The sequence below is a fragment of the Bombina bombina genome, chromosome 2 (assembly GCF_027579735.1).
Source record: "Bombina bombina isolate aBomBom1 chromosome 2, aBomBom1.pri, whole genome shotgun sequence".
NCBI classification, from domain to species: domain Eukaryota; kingdom Metazoa; phylum Chordata; class Amphibia; order Anura; family Bombinatoridae; genus Bombina; species Bombina bombina.
In genome coordinates, this window is record NC_069500.1 from 650,547,490 (window position 1) to 650,567,489 (window position 20,000).

The 20,000-nt window shown below is 41.0% G+C and overlaps 1 protein-coding gene and 1 non-coding gene across 5 annotated transcripts in view; both read left to right on the plus strand.

Moving 5' to 3' along the window:
* The window catches only part of C9orf72 (C9orf72-SMCR8 complex subunit), a 114,440-nt gene that overhangs the window by 78,779 nt on the left and 15,661 nt on the right, over positions 1-20,000 (plus strand). For all 4 annotated transcript variants that reach the window (XM_053702588.1, XM_053702587.1, XM_053702590.1 and 1 more), the window contains one exon: positions 10,652-10,887. In XM_053702588.1, coding sequence (XP_053558563.1) covers positions 10,652-10,887 — 236 coding nt within the window. The remainder of the gene's footprint in view (positions 1-10,651; positions 10,888-20,000) is intronic.
* On the plus strand, positions 13,962-14,077 carry LOC128650618 (U5 spliceosomal RNA). The gene has a single exon (XR_008400896.1). It is a non-coding gene; the product is annotated as a U5 spliceosomal RNA (small nuclear RNA).

A 20,000-nucleotide genomic window follows, 5' to 3' on the forward strand; every position in this document is an offset into this window, starting at 1 on the left:
GCCCTGACATCGCCGACACCTACATTATAACTTTAACCCCTAATCTGCCGCTCCGGACATCGCCGCCACCTACATTATACTTATTAACCCCTAATCTGTTGCCCCCAACATCGCCGCCACCTACATTATATTTATTAACCCCTAATCTGCCGCCCCCAACGTCGCTGCCACTATTCTAAATTTATTAACCCCTAAACCTACCCCCCCCCCCTAACTTAAATATAATTTAAATAAAATTCCTATCATTAACTAAATTATTCCTATTTAAAACTAAATACCTGTAAAATAAACCCTAAGCTAGCTACAATATAACTAATAGTTACATTGTATCTAGCTTAGGGTTTATTTTTATTTTACAGGCAAGTTTGTATTTATTTTAACTAAGTAGAATAGTTACTAAATAGTTATTAACTATTTAATAAATACCTAGCTAAAATAAATACAAATTTACCTGTAAAATAAAACGTAACCTAAGTTACACTAACACCTAACACTACACTATAATTAAATTATTTCCCTAAATTAAATACAATTAAATACAATTAAATAAAATTAGCTACAGTACAAAAAAAACAAACACTAAATTACAGAAAATAATAAACAAATCACAAGATTTTTAAACTAATTACACCTAATCTAATCCCCCTAACAAAATAAAAAAGCCCCCCCCCCCCCAAAAAAAATAAAAAAAAGCCCTACACTAAATTACAAATAGCCCTTAAAAGGGCCTTTTGCGGGGCATTGCCCCAAAGTAATCAGCTCTTTTACCTGTGAAAAAAATTGCAAATCCCCACCACCCACACAACCAACCCTACTCTAAAACCCACCCAATACCCCCTTAAAAAACCTAACACTAACCCCTTGAAGATCACCTTACCGGGAGAAGTCTTCATCCAACCGGGCTGAAGTCCTCAACGAAGCCGGGAGAAGTCTTCAAGCCGGGCGAAGTGGTCCTCCAGATGGGCAGAAGTCTTCATCCAGACGGCATCTTCTATCTTCATCCATCTGGCGCGGAGCAGGGTCCATCTTCAAGACATCCGACGCGGAGCATCCTCTTCATCCGACGGCTAACACTGAATGAAGGTTCCTTTAAATGACGTCATCCAAGATGGCGTCCCTTCAATTCCGATTGGCTGATAGAATTCTATCAACCAATCGGAATTAAGGTAGAAAAAATCCTGTTGGCTGATGCATGATTCAGCCTATTGGCTGAAGATGGACCCACTCCGCGCCGGATGGATGAAGATGGAAGATGCCGTCTGGATGAAGATTTCTGCCCGTCTGGAGGACCACTTCGCCCAGCTTGGATGAAGACTTTTCCCTGCTTCGTTGAGGACTTCGGCCCGGTTGGATGAAGACTTTTCCCGGTAAGGTGATCTTCAAGGGGTTAGTGTTAGGTTTTTTTAAAGGGGTTTTGGGTGGGTTTTAGAGTAGGGTTGGTTGTGTGGGTGGTGAGTTTTAATGTTGTGGGGGGATTTGTAATTTTTTTTACAGGTAAAAGAGCTGATTACTTTGGGGCAAAGCCCTGCAAAAGGCCCTTTTAAGGGCTATTTGTAATTTAGTGTAGGGTAGGGCTTTTTTTATTTTGGGGGGGGGGCTTTTTTATTTTGTTAGGGGGATTAGATTAGGTGTAATTAGTTTAAAAATCTTGTAATTTGTTTATTTTCTGTAATTTAGTGTTTGTTTTTGTACTTTAGCTAATTTTATTTAATTGTATTTAATTTAGGGAAATAATTTAATTATAGTGTAGTGTTAGGTGTTAGTGTAACTGCGAGGCGGGAGTGCGGCGGTTTAGGGGCTAATATATTTATTATAGTGGCGGCAATGTCCGGTTCGGCAGATCAGGGGTTAAAAAATTTCTTTTAGTGTTTGCGATGCGGGAGGGCCTCGGTTTAGGGGTTAATAGGTCGTTTATGGGTGTTAGTGTACTTTTTAGCACTTTAGTTAAGAGTTTTATGCTACGGCGTTGTAGTGTAAAACTCTTAACTACTGACTTTAAAATGTGGTACCAGTCTTGACAGGAGAGGGTCTACCGCTCACTTTTTGGCAGACTCGTAATACCGGCGCTATGCAGGTCCCATTGGAAAAAGAGGATACGCAATTTACGTAAGTGGATTTGCGGTATTTCCATGTCTGGCCAAAAAAGTGAGCGGTAGACCTGTACCTGCAAGACTCGTAATACCAGTGGGTGTTAAAAAACAGTGTTCGGAACGGCTAACGCTGCTTTTTAAGCCTAACGCACGACTCGTAATCTAGCCGTAAGTGATTGAGTGGCGCCTTGTAACTGTGCTGTGCTTGTGACTGGTAATTGCCTGCAGGGAGGGACAGAAGTGGGTGTGAATGGGCTACATACTTGCTGGAGCTGAGAGTATCCTGAGCTGCGCTAACATAGTGCCCTCAAAAGCAGCTTTGACTTTTCCCCCTGTGTGCTGTTTACTTCCGGGAGAGCTGCTGTATATATACACTGTCTGCAGCATGGTGTACAGCATCTGACTGCAGGATGTTTCATGTTTGTAAGTAGCTGTTACCTGACTTGTATTATTTCTGCTAGGAGGGACTGGGTTAAACAACTTGTACCATTTAAGTGCTCTGTGGAAGCAGTGTGCCCTCTATTTGACCCACCCTGCACATTCTTTTAAAATCTGCAATTGCTCTGAATTCAGGATGGGTGATGGGGCAGCACAACTCTCTATCTTTGTGATAACAGTCAGTGCTGTGGGGGGGGGGGGGGGGGCTGGTGTCACTGATTACCCTGCCTATTTAAATCATTATTTCTTCTATAAGGTACGACGAGTCCACGGATTCATCCTTTACTTGTGGGATATTATCCTCCTGCTAACAGGAAGTGGCAAAGAGCACCACAGCAGAGCTGTCTATATAGCTCCTCCCTTAGCTCCACCCCCCAGTCATTCTCTTTGCCTACTCTAAGTACTAGGAAGGGTAAAGTGAAAGAGGTGATAAAAAATTTGGTTTTTAATTTCTTCAAGCAAGAGTTTGTTATTTTAAATGGTACCGGTGTGTACTATTTACTCTCAGGCAGCAGATGAATGAAGACTTCTGCCTGGAGGATGATGATCTTAGCATTTGTAACTAAGATCCAGTACAGTTCCCACAGAGGCTGAGGTGTGCAGGAAACTTCAGTGTGAGGAACGTTTTCATGCTATATAGCAGTGAAGTATGTTCAGTCATTTTTTCTGGAGAGACTGTGTATTTCAGAAAGGTTGACAGTGAGGGTAAGGGTAAGCAGTAATCCTAAGAGCTATAGAAAGGCATTACTAAGCTTTCATAAGGGGCTAATTACAAAAATGGTTGACACTGAGTTCTGAATGTTTGTGGGCAAACGTTTTATGAACTGGGAGTGCTGTTAACGTTTTGTGGGCAATAACGTTTTTTGGGCAACTTTTATTGAGGGTACACTTGGCTTCTTTTTGGGTCTCAGAACCCACAGGGCTATTTTAGAACCGCTCTGGTGCGGTTCTTTGAGGCTGTAGAGACATCGAGTGAGATGGACGGGGCCTATTTTCACGCCTCAGATGCGCAGTTGTTTTCACTCAGAAAGCAGCAAGCTCCAACTCCTGAGGGCCCTTGTGGATGTTTTGGGCCAAATCGAAGCTTTAACCCCATATTTACTATCCCTGAGGGCAGGTAGGCACCACAGCAGGGCTGTGGCAAGGTGCTGGGGGTGTATTTTTCCGGATTTAGGCCTAATTTCAATCCGGTTTTCACATTAAGGGGTTAAATGTTAAATTTCCTTGTGGGGCAAACTTAACTACACATATTGAGTCTGCTTGCAAAAATTTGGTGCATTTTAAAGCAGTTTTGCAGAACGTGTATGCTTTTTTTCTCTTAAAGACGCAGTACCGTTTTTTAAGATTGTTATTTTTTTCACTAAATAAAGTGTTTTCATGCTTGTTTGTAGTCATTACTAGCCTATTCAACATGTCTGACATTGAAGAAAGTCATTGTTCAATATGTTTAGAAGCCATTGTGGAGCCCCCACTTAGAATGTGTCCCTCATGCACTGAAAGGTCAATAAATTGCAAAGAACATATTTTAGCTACTAAAAGTATGTCGCAGGATGATTCTCAGTCAGAAGGGAATCAGGTTATGCCATCTAATTCTCCCCAAGTGTCACAACCATTAATGCCCGCACAAGCGACGCCAAGTACTTCTAGTGTGTCTAATTCTTTCACCCTGCAAGATATGGCTGCAGTTATGAATACTACGCTCACAGAGGTTTTATCTAAGCTGCTTGGGTTGCAGGGGAAGCGCAGTAGGTCTGGTGTGAGAACAAATGCTGAGCCCTCTGACGCTTTATTAACCATATCCGATGTACCCTCACAATGTTCTGAGTTGGGGGTGAGGGATTTGCTGTCTGAGGGAGAGATTTCTGATTCAGGAAAGATGTTCCCTCAGACAGACTCAGATATGACGGCTAATAAATTTAAACTAGAACACCTCCACTTATTGCTCAGGGAGGTTTTAGCGACTCTGGATGATTGTGACCCTATTGTAGTTCCAGAGAAATTGTGTAAAATGGGCAGATTTCTAGAGGTTCCTGCCTACACTGATGTTTTTCCGGTCCTTAAGAGGATTTCGGACATTGTTACTAAGGAGTGGGATAGACTAGGTATTCCGTTCGCTCCCCCTCCTACTTTTAAGAAAATGTTTCCCATATCAGACACCATTCGGGACTCGTGGCAGACGGTCCCTAAGGTGGAGGGAGCTATTTCTACCCTGGCTAAGCGTACAACTATACCTATTGAGGACAGTTGTGCTTTCAAAGATCCTATGGATAAAAAATAGAGGGTCTCCTAAAGAAAATATTTGTTCATCAGGGTTTTCTTCTCCAACCTATAGCGTGCATTGTTCCTGTAACTACTGCAGCTGCTTTTTGGTTCGAGGCTCTGGAGTAGGCTCTTCAGGTTGAGACCCCATTAGGTGGTATTCTGGATAGAATTAGGGCTCTCAAGCTAGCTAATTCTTTCATTACAGATGCCGCTTTTCAACTGGCTAAATTAGCCAGAATTCAGGTTTTGCCATTTTAGCGCGTAGAGCGTTATGGCTTAAGTCCTGGTCTGCTGATGTGTCATCAAAATCTAAGCTTTTAGCCATCCCTTTCAAGGGTAAGACCCTATTCGGGCCTGAACTGAAAGAGATCATTTCAGACATCACTGGAGGGAAAGGCCATGCCCTTCCTCAGGATAAGACAGGACCAAACAAAATCATTTTCGTTCCTTTCGAAACTTCAAAGGGGGTCCCTCTACCTCTTCCCCTGCTGCAAAGCAAGAGGGGAATTTTGCTCAATCCACGTCAGTCTGGAGACCTAACCAGACTTGGAACAAGGGTAAACAGGCCAAGAAGCCCGCTGCTGCCACCAAGACAGCATGAAGGGGTAGCCCCCGATCCGGGACCGGATCTAGTAGGGGGCAGACTTTCTCTCTTTGCTCAGGCTTGGGCAAGAGACGTTCAGGACTCCTGGGCTTTAGAAATCGTAACCCAGGGGTATCTTCTAGATTTCAAAGATTTTCCTCCAAGGGGGAGATTCCATCTTTCTCAATTGTCTGTAAACCAGACAAAGAGAGAGGCGTTCTTACGCTGTGTAGAAGACCTATATACCATGGGAGTGATCTGCCCAGTTACGAAAACAGAACAGGGACAGGGGTTCTACTCCAATCTGTGGTTCCCAAAAAAGAGGGAAGCTTCAGACCAATTTTAGATCTCAAGATCCTAAACAAATTCCTCAGAGTCCCATCCTTCAAGATGGAAACCATTCAGACTATTTTACCAATGATCCAGGAGGGTCAATATATGACCACCGTGGACTTAAAGGATGCGTATCTACACATCCCTATCCACAAAGATCATCACCAGTTCCTCAGGTTCGCCTTTCTGGACAAGCATTACCAGTTTGTGGCTCTTCCCTTCGGGTTGGCCACAGCTCCCAGAATTTTCACAAAGGTGCTAGGGTCCCTTCTGTCTGTTCTAAGGCCGCGGGGCATAGCTGTGGCGCCTTATCTGGACGATATCTTAATTCAGGCGTCGACTTACCAACTAGCCATGTCTAACATGGACATCGTGTTGGCTTTTCTAAGATCTCACGGGTGGAAGGTGAACGTAGAAAAGAGTTCACTTACCCCTCTCACAAGAGTTCCTTTCCTGGGAACTCTGATAGATTCGGTGGACATGAAAATTTTTCTGACGGAGGTCAGGAAATCAAAGATTTTAACCATCTGCCGAGCTCTTCATTCCATTCCTCTGCCGTCAGTGGCTCAGTGTATGGAGGTAATCGGACTAATGGTAGCGGCAATGGACATAGTTCCATTTGCTCGCTTGCATCTCAGACCACTGCAACTATGCATGCTCAAACAGTGGAATGGGGATTATGCAGATTTATCTCTTCTTTGGTGGTTGTCACAGGATCATCTGTCCCAGGGAATGTGTTTCCGCAGGCCAGCATGGGTCATAGTGACGACGGACGCCAGCCTTTTGGGCTGGGGTGCAGTCTGGAATTCCCTGAAAGCACAGGGTTTGTGGACTCAGGAGGAGGCTCTCCTCCCGATAAATATTCTAGAACTGAGAGCGATATTCAACGCGCTTCTGGCGTGGCCTCAACTGGCTTCGGCCAGATTCATAAGATTCCAGTCGGACAATATCACGACTGTAGCATATATCAATCATCAGGGGGGAACAAAGAGTTCTCTAGCGATGATAGAGGTTACCAAAATAATTTGATGGGCAGAGACTCACGCTTGCCATCTATCAGCAATCTATATCCTAGGAGTGGAGAACTGGGAAGCGGATTTTCTAAGTCGTCAGACTTTTCATCCGGGGGAGTGGGAACTCCATCCGGAGGTGTTTGCACAATTGATTCAGCAATGGGGCACACCAGACATGGATCTGATGGCGTCTCGTCAGAACGCCAAACTTCCTTGTTACGGTCCAGGTCAAGGGATACTCAGGCAGTACTGATAGATGCTCTAGCAGTACCCTGGTCGTTCAACCTGGCTTATGTGTTTCCACCATTTCCTCTCCTTCCTCGTTTGATTGCCAGAATCAAACAGGAGAGAGCTTCAGTGATTTTGATAGCACCTGCGTGGCCACGCAAGACTTGGTATGCAGACCTGGTGGACATGTCATCTCTTCCACCATGGACTCTGCCACTGAGACAGGACCTTCTGATTCAAGGTCCGTTCCAGCATCCAAATCTAGTTTCTCTGCGGCTGACTGCTTGGAGATTGAACGCTTGATTTTTTCCAAGCGGAGTTTCTCTGAGTCGGTCATAGATACCTTGATTCAGGCTCGAAAGCCTGTCACTAGGAAAATTTATCATAAGATATGGCGTAAATATCTTTATTGGTGCGAATCCAAAGGCTACTCATGGAGTAAGATCAGGATTCCTAGGATTTTGTCCTTTCTCCAAGAAGGATTGGAGAAGGGGCTATCAGCTACTTCCTTAAAGGGAAAGATATCTGCCTTATCAATTCTACTGCACAAGCGTCTGGCAGATGTTCCAGACGTTCAGTCGTTCTGTCAGGCTTTAGTTAGAATCAAGCCTGTGTTTAAACCTGTTGCTCCGCCATGGAGTTTGAATTTAGTTCTTAAAGTTCTTTAAGGGCTTCCGTTTGAATCTATGCATTCCATAGATATTAAGCTTCTATCTTGGAAAGTTCTGCTTTTAGTTGCTATCTCTTCGGCTCAAAGAGTTTCTGAATTATCTGCATTGCAATGCGACTCGCCTTATCTTGTTTTCCATGCTTATAAGGTGGTTTTGCGTACCAAACCTGGATTCCTTCCTAAGGTTGTTACTAATAGGAATATCAATCAGGAAATTGTTGTTCTTTCTCTGTGTCCTAATCCTTCCTCTAAGAAGGAGCTTCTGTTGCACAACTTGGACGTGGCTCGTGCTTTGAAGTTTTACTTGCAAGCAACCAAAGATTTGTAAGGCCGCGACTTGGTCTTCGCTTCATACCTTTTCCAAATTTTACAAATTTGATACTTTTCCTTCTTCGGAGGCTATTTTTGGGAGAAAAATTCTTCAAGCAGTGGTGCCTTCTGTTTAACCATCTGTCTTGTCCCTCCCGTTCATCCGTGTCCTGTAGCTTTGGTATTGTATCCCACATGTAAAGGATGAATCCGTGGACTCATCGTACCTTATAGAAGAAAACTAAATTTATGCTTACCTGATAAATTAACTTCTTCTATGGTACGACGAGTCCACGGCCCGCTCTGTCATTTTAAGACCAATTATATTTTTTTATTTTAAACTTCAGTCACCTCTGCACCTTGTAGTTTCTCCTTTTTCTTCCTGTACCTTTGGTCGAATGACTGGGGGGTGGAACTAAGGGAGGAGCTATATAGACAGCTCTGCTGTGGTGCTCTTTGCCACTTCCTGTTAGCAGGAGGATAATATCCCACAAATAAAGGATGAATCCGTGGACTCGTCGTACCATAGAAGAAATTCATTTATCAGGTAAGCATAAATTTACTTTTTCAGTGCTTCCGTGTTTAGTTTGTTCACCTTTTAACCCTTTTGGCTGTCAGAGTGATGTTAGTTATAGTAAGTTAGTAAGTGATGTGTTTCAGCCCTGCCTTTCACCTAAGGGTTAAATTAATAATAGTTAAGTCTTTATTATGCAAAGGAATAATATACATGGACTGGATTTTTCAGACCCCCTGTCCATGTTTTAAATATTGTAGTATATTTGCTTTCAAAAACATATATTTTGTGTGTCATAAAAAAAAACACCACACACAGTATAACATCACTATAAATATATACTGAGAAAGTGAGAGAGAGAGAGAAAGAGAAGTAAGAGAGAAAGAGAAGTGAGAGAGAAAGAGAAGTGAGAGAGAAAGTGTGTGTGTGTGTGTGTGTGAGAGAGAGAGAAAGTGTGTGTGTATGTGTGTGAGAGAGAGAGAGAGAGAGAGAGAGAGAGAGAGAGAAAGTGTGTGTGTGTGAGAGAGAGAGAGAGAGAGAGAGAGAGAAAGTGTGTGTGTGAGAGAGTGAGAGAGATTTAGAAAGCATGCAATTTTAAACAACTTTCCAATTTACATCTAATATCTAATTTGCTTCATTCTCTATATATCCTTTGTTGAAAAAAAATCTAAATAGGCTCAGTAGCTGCTGATTGGTGGCTGCACATAGATACTTCATTGGCTCACTCATGTGCATTGCTGTGTCTTCAATAAAGGATATCTTAAGTATAAAGCAAATTTGATAATAGAATTAAATTGGAATTATGTTTAAAATTGTATTCTCTACCTGAATCATGAAATAAAAATGTTGTGCTTTATGTCCCTTTAAGGACACCTCAGACACAAATTCTGAACATCTCATAAATATTGAAGAGATGGTATAAAAAGTCTGTTTCATTGTATACAAGCATGTGGAAATGGTTTACCTACAATGAAAGCCATTAATAAAAATTATTGCTAGGATAAAACTGAAAGCCCTCCAGCCTCAAATACATATCACCTATTTCTGTATATCATTTGTGTTGAATGTGTAAAAAAAATGGAACTGCATTTACCTATATAACTAGATTTGAATTAGTTTCTTACTTGTATGGGTGTGTTGTAAAGAATGCTAATCATCATTGTGCAACCTGCCAATTTAATAGTAAATTTAAGTTTATATATGTGCCAGTGCCTCACCAGCCTCTGACCTCACTGCACGTCACTGCCTGAAAGCAGTTATACAACTGTTTTAGATGTAATAATCTGTTTTAGGTGCATATTGCACATTGTAGAGGATAATTTGTTTTCTTCTGCATTGAGTTTAACCCCAGCTCACCGACACCTTATCTCAGTTAACCTTAACTATGCTGACATAGCACTGTCCTGGTTCATCTCCACCACAGGTAACACCCACTGTAATTTATCTCCCATCTCAATTCATCTTAAAACACTTCTACCACCCCATTGTAACCCCCATATTTCTATAATACATCCCCCTTTTCAATGTGATCCCTAACCCCCTCCAATCACTTTTGCCAAGACCCCAACACCCACCAGTTCAAATATAAATAAAGTAACTTTACTTATTAAAAATAATAGAGAGAAACAAAATCTTACCAAGTCCCACATCAGTTTAGAATTTTGTCGGGATGGTTTCACCACTAGTTTCTACCCAATCCTGATTGGTTAAAGGGACACTGAACCCAATTTTTTTTCTTTCATTATTCAGATAGAGCATGCAATTTTAAGCAACTTTCTAATTTACTCCTATTATCAATTTTTCTTCATTCTCTTGCTATCTTCATTGTAAAAGCAAGAATGTAAGTTTAGATGCCGGCCCATTTTTGGTTCACAACCTGGGTTGTCCTTGCTGATTGGACAGCACCAATAAACAAGTGCTGTCCAGGGTACTGATCTAAAAATTGTCTTGCTCCTTAGCTTAGATGCCTTCTTTTTCAAATAAAGCAAGAGAACGAAGAAAAATTGAAAATAGGAGTAAATTAGAAAGTTGCTTAAAATTGCATGCTCTATCTGAATCAGGAAAGAAAAAAATTGGGTTCAGTGTCCCTTTAATCCGTTTAACAATTTGGGTAGTGAATGGGCAGATTGTCAAAGTTGAACCAAATATCTATTGATTATGTTTTATATAAATTCTTGTTGAGTCATTCCAACATAACTTTATTTTTTCCAGGATGCAACTGGAAGCTTTGTGCTGCCTTTCCGCCAGATCATGTATGCACCTTATCCTGCCACTCACATAGATGTTGACGTAAACACAGTGAAGCAGATGCCTCCATGCCACGAGCATACATATAATCAGCGCTGCTACATGAGGGCAGAGCTTACTGCACTATGGAAAGCTACTTCAGATGAGGAAATTACCACAGATTCTTTTGTACACACTGACGAGAGCTTCACTCCTAACCTGTACGTAAAAACTCCAGGAATTCCAATTACCATTCATTTTCTTACCCACTGACATCCAGTTTCTAATTCATTTAACCAGCTATTTGTTATTCTGGCCTTAAATAGTTAACCTGTAACAATAACATTAATATTATATTGATAAAAATTAATATCTTGTGTTCGTTCTATGCAAATATCTGCACAGCTAAAAATAAATGAATATGAGAAACATAGCTCACTTCGTCACTGTGACATTTATAAAAATGCTTTGATATAAACCAGGGGCGCGATCCGATATAGATCGTAGTTTGCGGCGCAAGCGAGGGAACCCGCGTCGCCCGCAGTTTCAGCTCGCAACTCGAGCTATCCCATATACGGCGCCGTCAGATGCTAACGTGCCGTAAATCGGATAAACCAGCGATGTCCAGAAATCTGCGCAAGTACAAATTTCTGGCGTCGCCAGTGACTTGCGGCACGTTAGAAACTGCCGGCGCCTACAAAACCTGACTAAAGTCTAAATCACCCGCACTGTCTAACACGCCTCCCTAACATAGCCCGACATGTCAAACACGCCTCCCTAACATAGCCCGACACGTCTAACCCTCTATCCGCTATACCCCCTCACTATCCTAACAATAACAATGTATTAACCCCTAAACCGCCGCTACCTAATAAAGTTATTAACCCCTAAACCGCCGCCAGCTATATTAAATCTATAACCCCCTAAAGTGAGCCCCTAACACCGCCGCCATCTACCTTACCTACCCCCTAAAGTGAGCCCCTACCCCGCCGACATCTACCTTTCCTACCCCCTAAAGTGAGCCCCTACCCCGCCGCTATCTATTTTAAAATTATTAACCCCTAATTTAATCTACCTACCCCGCCGCTAGCTATATTATCTATATTAACCCTAAGTATATTATAGTTCATATAGTTATTACATTATATATATTAACTATATTAACCCTAATTATATTAGGGTTAATATAGTTACTATAGTATTTATATTAACTCTATCTAACCCTAACACCCCTAACTAAATTCTTATTAAATAAATCTAATTAATATTATAAACTAAAATATTCCTATTTAAATCTAAATACTTACCTATAAAATAAACCCTAAGATAGCTACAATATAATTAATAATTACATTGTAGCTATGTTAGGGTTTATATTTATTTTACAGGTAAATTGTTAATTATTTTAACTAGGTATAATAGCTATTAAATAGTTATTACCTATTTAATAGCTACCTAGTTAAAATTTTACAGGTAAATTGTTAATTATTTTAACTAGGTATAATAGCTATTAAATAGTTATTACCTATTTAATAGCTACCTAGTTAAAATAATTACCCAATTACCTGTAAAATAAATCCTAACCTAAGTTACAAATACACCTACACTATCAATAAATTAAATAAACTACAAATATCTATCTAAAAATACAATTAAACTAAACTAAATTACAAAAAATAAAAAAAAGATTACAAGATTTTTAAGCTAATTACACCTATTCTAAGCCCCCTAATAAAATAATAAAGCCCCCCAAAATAAAAAAAATTCCCTACCCTATTCTAAATTAAAAAAAAGTTCAAAGCTCTTTTACCTTTCTTCACTCAAGTCCATGTCAGAAGCGAGGCTACTATCTGTCACACTTGAAGGGCTGTGTTCCTGTTCCACGGCGTAGATTCTGGTAAAATCATTTCATTTTACTCCGATGTGTGAGTGTAATGTGAACGAAGAAGTCAGGGTCTCAGTGGGACTCCTTTATCTTTATGTAATCAAGGGTTAATATCTCCTGAGGGGGTTATTGAACAGGGGGAACTTTAATCATGATTGTTATGTGATTATGTCTGCTAATGTGTAGTGACGATTGGGCTCGTGGCTATATCGGAACATAACAGCCTTTTTTTGTCAGGCTGCGCGGCTCTTGTGGCCCGGGTGCGCTTTTTTCTGGCCGGCACGAAGGATTCTGATTTTTTGGAGACAAATGTCTCTAATTCAGATTCTACTTCTTGCAAAGAGTATGAGATGGCCCGGGTAATCCATGCCCATCAGTTATGTTCCGAATGCAGCTTTTGAGGGCTCTCTTCTCCCGCAACAGGGACCTTAGAGTCCACCAAGCCATCCGCTCCTGAGGATCCCATATTCCGTGAGGCACGTGCCCTAGAACCTTCCCTAGCTACACAAGCAGGTGTCTCTAATGCCGTTACCCCTTTTCCGGAAGGCGGCTTGTTTCCTCCAGAGTTTACGGCATGGTTCCGCGTTGCCATATCTATGGCGTTGGCGCTTTTACATCTTCCTGAGAGGGAGGTGTTGATGAGATACTGTCCGTGTTCTGATAACCAGGGCCTGCTAGGCGTGGAATCGTCTGGGTCAGATCAGCCATCTGGGGAAGTGGTTGCCTCTGAAGCTTCAGGGGCCCAACCCTCGGGTCGGGGTCGTTGGTTGCCCCGGCGGAGGTAAGTTTTGCTTTTCGTTATACTGCGGCATGTTTTGGCGGTGCTGGAGGATCCCAATCCTAATGGGTTGAGGGATCCTTGGTCTTCTGTACCAGACAGAAAGCTGGGTTAGACGTGGGGGGATAAAGTTAATCTCCTTGTCGTCTCCAATTTACTTTCTTTTTGGAGTATCTTATTCCAGTCCTGAGCTTCCGAAGAATGGGGTCTCTGCTTGACTGGTCCTGTTAATGTACACATTCTTCTTAGGCGTTCACCTGTGGGTGCTGCACTCTTTTTCTTTTATCCGGGAGGATGTTTTTATTTCTTTTCGAGAAGCTCATGTCTGTTATAATTTTTCCGTTGGGAAACATTTATTTTCTGGAATTTGATACTAGCGATTTTGTGGTTGCTTGAGCACTTTGCATGTTAAGGTGTTAGTACATTGTTATTTCTGTAGTTCCTTTTGTCGATTACTATTGGGGGTTCGATTTTTCTGTGGCCTGGGTCAGTTCTGAATGCCTTTATGTAGCAGGCTGGTCCTGGTCGGGTGCTATTTTCTGGTCCTTAAGATCTATATCACCCACGTGGTTCCAGTATAACTGGCTGTCCTGGTTGGGTGGTGAGTTGCTCACTCAGATGAGGAGTTCGTTATACTCTAGTTTCTCTTCAGATCGAATAAAGCTTTTGCCTTTACTAAAGATTTCCTTGGAGGGGAACATCCATGAGTTTTCACAAAATACTTGCCCCTTGCTGGGCTAAATCATGGAGAGGAGGCCTTTTATTCTTAGACATCAGTCTGGTTCTCGTTTCTTCTTTTGGGTGGGGCATCAGAGGGATTGTGCTCAGTCCTCCATTATCCTGTTCCTGATTGTTGGCGGGGTTCCTGAAGCGGATCCTGCTTAAGATTACTCTGTTGGTTCTGGAGGTCCTTTGGCCTCGGAGCTAGCGTTTTCCATTCCCAATGGGACTGGAGGTTTAGATGATTCCTTTGACATCTGGGGTACCAGGTTGGGGCGATTTTTATCTCCTCTATGGTATTTTTATGGATGTATTTTTTGAGGCCTTGATGACTGTAACTCGTTCTTAAGGGGTCGAGACGTCTTAGGCTTCTTTTTTCCCCTCTTGGGGTTGGTTGGGGGGGTCATCTGTTCGGGCATTTACGGCCTTTTTCTTCCTCCTACTTTTTTCGTCTGCTCCCATGTTTTGGGGGCTCTGGAGAATGTGTTTATCTTCATTGTTTCCTTGAGCTGCCCTTATTTAAGATGTCTCAGTTTTTCTGTCGCTCGCCAGGAATTGTGAGGCTCATCCATCGTTAATTCCTTGAGCTGTGGGGGTTTCTGGGAGATTAATCCTAAAGGGATTGTTTGGAGACTAATCAATCTTCTCAAGCTAGATTTAGTTTTGAGCTCTATCTTTGGGGTGTGATCCCTCGAGCCTTTAGGAGATTTGCTCTGTGTCTCTGGGATGCTTACTGAATGTCCAGTGTCCAAGGACCTTTGGATGTGGCTGTGGTTGCATCTCCTTGGGTACAGGTTCTCTGTATGAGGTATACCTATGGTTCCTCAGGGGTTACTACCTTGTAGCCGACTCCGGTTTCCGGATGTCCGGTTTTCCGGACATGTTCTTGTCTTGGATATCTGACCGTATCTCTTAGACGGGTCTTGGGCGATCAGACCTTCCGGTTCTGAAACTTCCACTCACCCTTTTCAGAGGGTTTTTTTTTTTCTCTTATCAGAAACTTGGAAATAGCCTGATGCCAGGAGCTATTTGTGGCTTAAAAGTATGCTCGACGACTGTTGTTTTTTACTGGGCCGGCTGTTGCAGCCAGATGATCTTCTACAATCGGTATTGCGTTTGCCATCTGTCCGCTGCCACACACTCCATGCCGGTGGGCGGGTGAGAGGTTATATTTGGCTTTCTCCTCCCATTAGTGAAATGGGGGCATACCTCCGTATCCACCTAGTGCTTCGGAGGTCTTCCTCTGTTCAGTGGGGTTCTCCCTGCCTTGCATGCAGAATGTCAGGAAGGGTTGGATTCTGGTATAGTGCTGTCACTGTTGGTTCAGTGTAGTCTCTCTCTTGCCTGGGAGTGTCCCTTCTTGTAGGGTAAAGATCGGTGTCTCTATCCTGGTACCAGAGCTCGTCCTCTGTTCTGTCATAGCTTAGTTGGTTAGCTTGCCAGTCTTGTTAGCAAATGGTGGCGTTTGCTCTACCAATTGGTACCGTTCAATTTAGTTCCCCTCCTTTTTCCTTACTGAGGATCTGGGTGGTCCGGGGAATGGTTTATTCCATGCTTTCGCACATTGCCAGTCTTTTTGGTGCTGAGTCCGTTGCCTCGGAGAGGGGGTTAGAGGTCTGTCTGCTTGGTTGAGACTGGACCCTGTATCTTTCTTAGATCTTGTGATCCCTCCTTAACTGGGAGGCTTTGCAGTGTTTCCTTCCTCAGCAGGGGGATTTATCTGCTGGTTTTGGATGCTCTCCTACTTTCTCGTTTTTCCGGAGAGGGAGTGGGTTTCTGCACTCCTTCGGAAATTTTCCTCTGTGGGAGTCCTGGTGCAGTTGCAAGTTTGGTTGGCTAGTGTTAAGGGCTGGAGTCTGCTAGACTTCGGTTGCAGAGGGAAGCCTGTGGTTTCATCTGGAGCACGGTAAGATTACGGTGCTATTTTTAGGCGATTCCCGGGGGTGGTTTTTATCCCTCGGTCGCTCTTTCATAGTGCGGTTGCACGCTGTGCGAGGGATATGGTCTACTTTGTCTCTTTAGGTCTCCAGGATTGGATCGTTGCAAGGTCCCTTGGACTTCAGTTCAGATAGGGGTAGGGGTTTTCTCCTCCTTTCTCTTTGTTCGGTCATTGGAGTTCATCCTCTATGCGTTTTTTTCCTGTTGCAAACTTGTTTGCGCTTGGAGTTCGGCTTGGTTCATTTTACCCTAGCTTGTTGGTCTTTAATTCTCTGTTGAGTTCTTCTTCTTCTCCCTCTTCCCTTCAGGGGGTATGTGGAGGTCCCTTTCCCTCGGGTCGGGGGTTAGTTTGAGTATGGGCCTGGAGCCTGCGGGACTTGTCGTCTCTATCTTAGGGCCTTGCTGGTTTTAACTGATGGGCAGTTACCTGGTCCTTTCAGGTTTTATCCTTCTGTTTCTGGTGAAACAGTTGTTTTTTGACAGGTGTTTGGGTAATTTCAGACTGTGGTGCTCTCCGAATGGGCCGCCTTGTCTGCCCACCTTTTTTTTGCCTTCAGTGTCCTCTATAGCTTGGGTATTGTTTTCCCAAAATAATGAATGCAGCTGTGGACTCTCCCCGTCAGAACAAAAGAAAATTATCAGGTAAGCATAATTTAAGTTTTAAGTTCTACAACCATGCATGTACTGTGGTTAATCCATAGGTAACAAACATTCAAGATTTCTCTATATAAGACTCAAAATATTCTAAAAGTATGTTTATTTCAGATGAGTGATAATTGAGAGAACATGTATGCATGGAAATGTCTTATGAAATGTTTGTGTTCATTAGAAATGTATGTATGGTAATTTCTGATTTCTCAACTTTCTGTCTTTTATAAACTTGATAGTCAGTATCTCTACAATACTTACTATGGGCCAGATTACAAATGGAGTGATAATTAACGCCCCTGCTCGAGCATTAAAGGGACAGCCTACACCAGAATTTGTATTGTTTAAAAAGATAGATAATCCCTTTATTACTCAATCCACAGTTTTGCATAACCAACATGGTTATATTATTATATATGTTTTACCTCTGTGATTACCTTGTAACTAAGCCTCTGCAGACTGCCCCCTTATCTCAGTGCTTTTGACAGACATGCAGGTAAGCCAATCAGTGCAGACTCCTAAATAACTCCACGGGAGTGAGCACAATGTTATCTATATGACAGACATGAACTAGTACTGTCTAACTGTGAAAAACTTTCAAAATGCTCTGAGCTGAGAGGCGGTTTTCAACGGTTTAGAAATCAGTTTGAGCCTACCTAGGTTTAGCTTTTCAAAAATACCACCAAGGGAATCAAAGCAAATTTAATGATAAAAGTCAATTGGAAAGTTGTTTAAAATTGCATACCCTATCTGAATCATGAAAGTTTAATATTGACTAGACTGTCCCTTTAATTGCGCTAGAAGTAAGATTTTTGCGCATGTGAGGTTGCGCTCATATTATTGAAAGTAAACGGTTTTGACTTGCGCGCTAACCAGACGAGCGCAAAAAGCCAAACTTAGAATATCACATTCGCATATTCCCCCTAGAAGTCAATTGAGAGAAAAAAGTGGAGAGAAAATCCTAACACCCCACTCTCGCACAAACCCAATCACATATTCTAAAGTGCACTAACCCAACATGAAAATATGAATATTTCACATTCCAATGTTCTGCACATAGCAAAATATGTTTTATTTATTCATAAATAAATATTTCTATATATATCTGATGTTTTTTTTGTACAATATAGATTATTATATATATAGGTATAGATATATACATATATATATATATATATATATATATATATATATATATATATATATATATATATATATATATATATATATATAGGAATATCTATTTATAAATACATACAACATATTCTGCTATGTGTAGAACATTGGAATGACAAATATTTACAGAAAAATACATAGTTAAAACACAATTTTTTTCCCCTGACATTTGAAAAAGCAGTATTGTAAGCCTACGAACCGGCTCATTTTTGTTTCAGCACTCTGGATAGCGCTTGCTGATTAGTGGCTACATTTTAGCTGGCTCGTTAGCTTATATTCCTGCTTTTTCAAATAAAGATACCAAAAGAACGAAGAAAAATTGATAATAGGAGTAAATTAGAAAGTTGCTTAAAATTGCCTGCTATCTTAATCCCTTTTAAAAATGAATATTGCATAAATATGCTTTTACATGGTTTTTATCTACTTAACTGCAACAGGCTCCAATGCACTTATATACACATATAAACACAAATGCATATGTACACATATAGACATAAATATGTCTGTAAATACATATATACATATAAATATATAAATACATATGTGTGTGTGTTTTTATATATACAGGTACCCCTCAGTTTACGCCGGGGTTAGGTTCCAGGAAGAATAGTTGTAAATCGAAACCGTTGTAAATTGAAACCCAGTTTATAATGTAAGTCAATGGGAAGTAAGGGAGTTAGGTTCCAGGCCCCTCTCAAAATTGACATAAGTAACACCTAATACATTATTTTTAAAGCTTTGAAATTAAGACTTTAAATGCTAAACAGCATTATAAACCTAATAATGTAGATTGTATCATTATCAAACTAAGTTTAATGAACAAAAAGATTTGCTAACAGCACCTAATTAAATTATCACACAACAGACTGCATCATCATCAAACTAAGTTTAATGAACAAAAACGTTTTTTTACTTGCATTTTTCTGCAATCAGTTCTCTGCATTGTTAGCATGTTAGATAATATTGGTTCTGCACCTATTCTATGCATTTAAATATACAGTGATTAAGCAGTTAGACACCCTCAAGCAACTGCACAGGAAAATAATAGGGAAGTGGCTGCTTGATAGCTAATGTCTGTTCTGTGTGCACATATCAATTTCAGACCTGTTAAGTTGCATAAATTTGCTGCAAAACAAGCGGACAGCTCAACCTACTGGCTTTTTTTAATTAGTGCATTGCTTTCCAAAGCTTTTCAATAGCAGTCACATGACTGAAAAAAAAGGTTGTTATTCTGAAACTGCGCAAATTGAACCGGCGTAAACCGAGGGCCACCTGTATATATGTATAAATATATATGTCTAATCCCTTTGCCTGCCTTTTTTTCTTACACCTGAGACCAGCGGTAAGCCCGACGAGTGCATACACCCCGCGATATATCCCTTATCGCTCACACGCAAACGTTTGCGCTACACTTGTAATCTGGCCCTATATTTGTATGTGAAAAACTTAAAATATAAAATTATATTTATTTTTTTGTAAATTATTATGCGGAGAAAGTGCAATTAGCTTCAGTAAAGGTGCTGTTGGGTAAAACAGAAAATTTAATCTCACTTCCAAATATGTGGTGTAGCATTTGTAAATCTGTAGTTGACTGTGTAATTTTATGTCCTGTAAGATTTTCTCCCCTTAGGTGTTTTCCCAATAATCCATTTTATCTGCTGGAGTGTATTAAATAGTTTACAATAGATCTTTTTACCCCTTTTTTCTCATTTTAATTATCAGCTTTTCCTGTTGAATCCTCCACCTATACTAATAATTAATAATAACACTGCAGTAATGGCTATAGAAAGTCTTCATGATCAAGAGGCAGCAGCAGCAGAAATCAACTTAAAGGGGCACTGAACCCAAATTTTTTTCTTTCATGATTCAGATAGAGCATGCAATTTTAAGCAACTTTCTAATTTACTCCTATTATCAATTTGTCTTTGTTCTCTTGCTATCTTTATTTGAAAAAGAAGGCATCTAAGCTGTTTTTGTGGTTCAGAACCCTGGACAGCACTTTTTTATTAGTGGGTGAATTTATCCACCAATCAGCAAGAACAACCCAGGTTGTTCACCAACAATGGGGCGGCATCTAAACGTACATTCTTGCTTTTTAAGTAAAGATACCAGGAGAATGAAGAAAATTTGATAATAGGAGTAAATTAGAAAGTTGCTTAAAATTGCATGCTCTATCTGAACCATGAAAG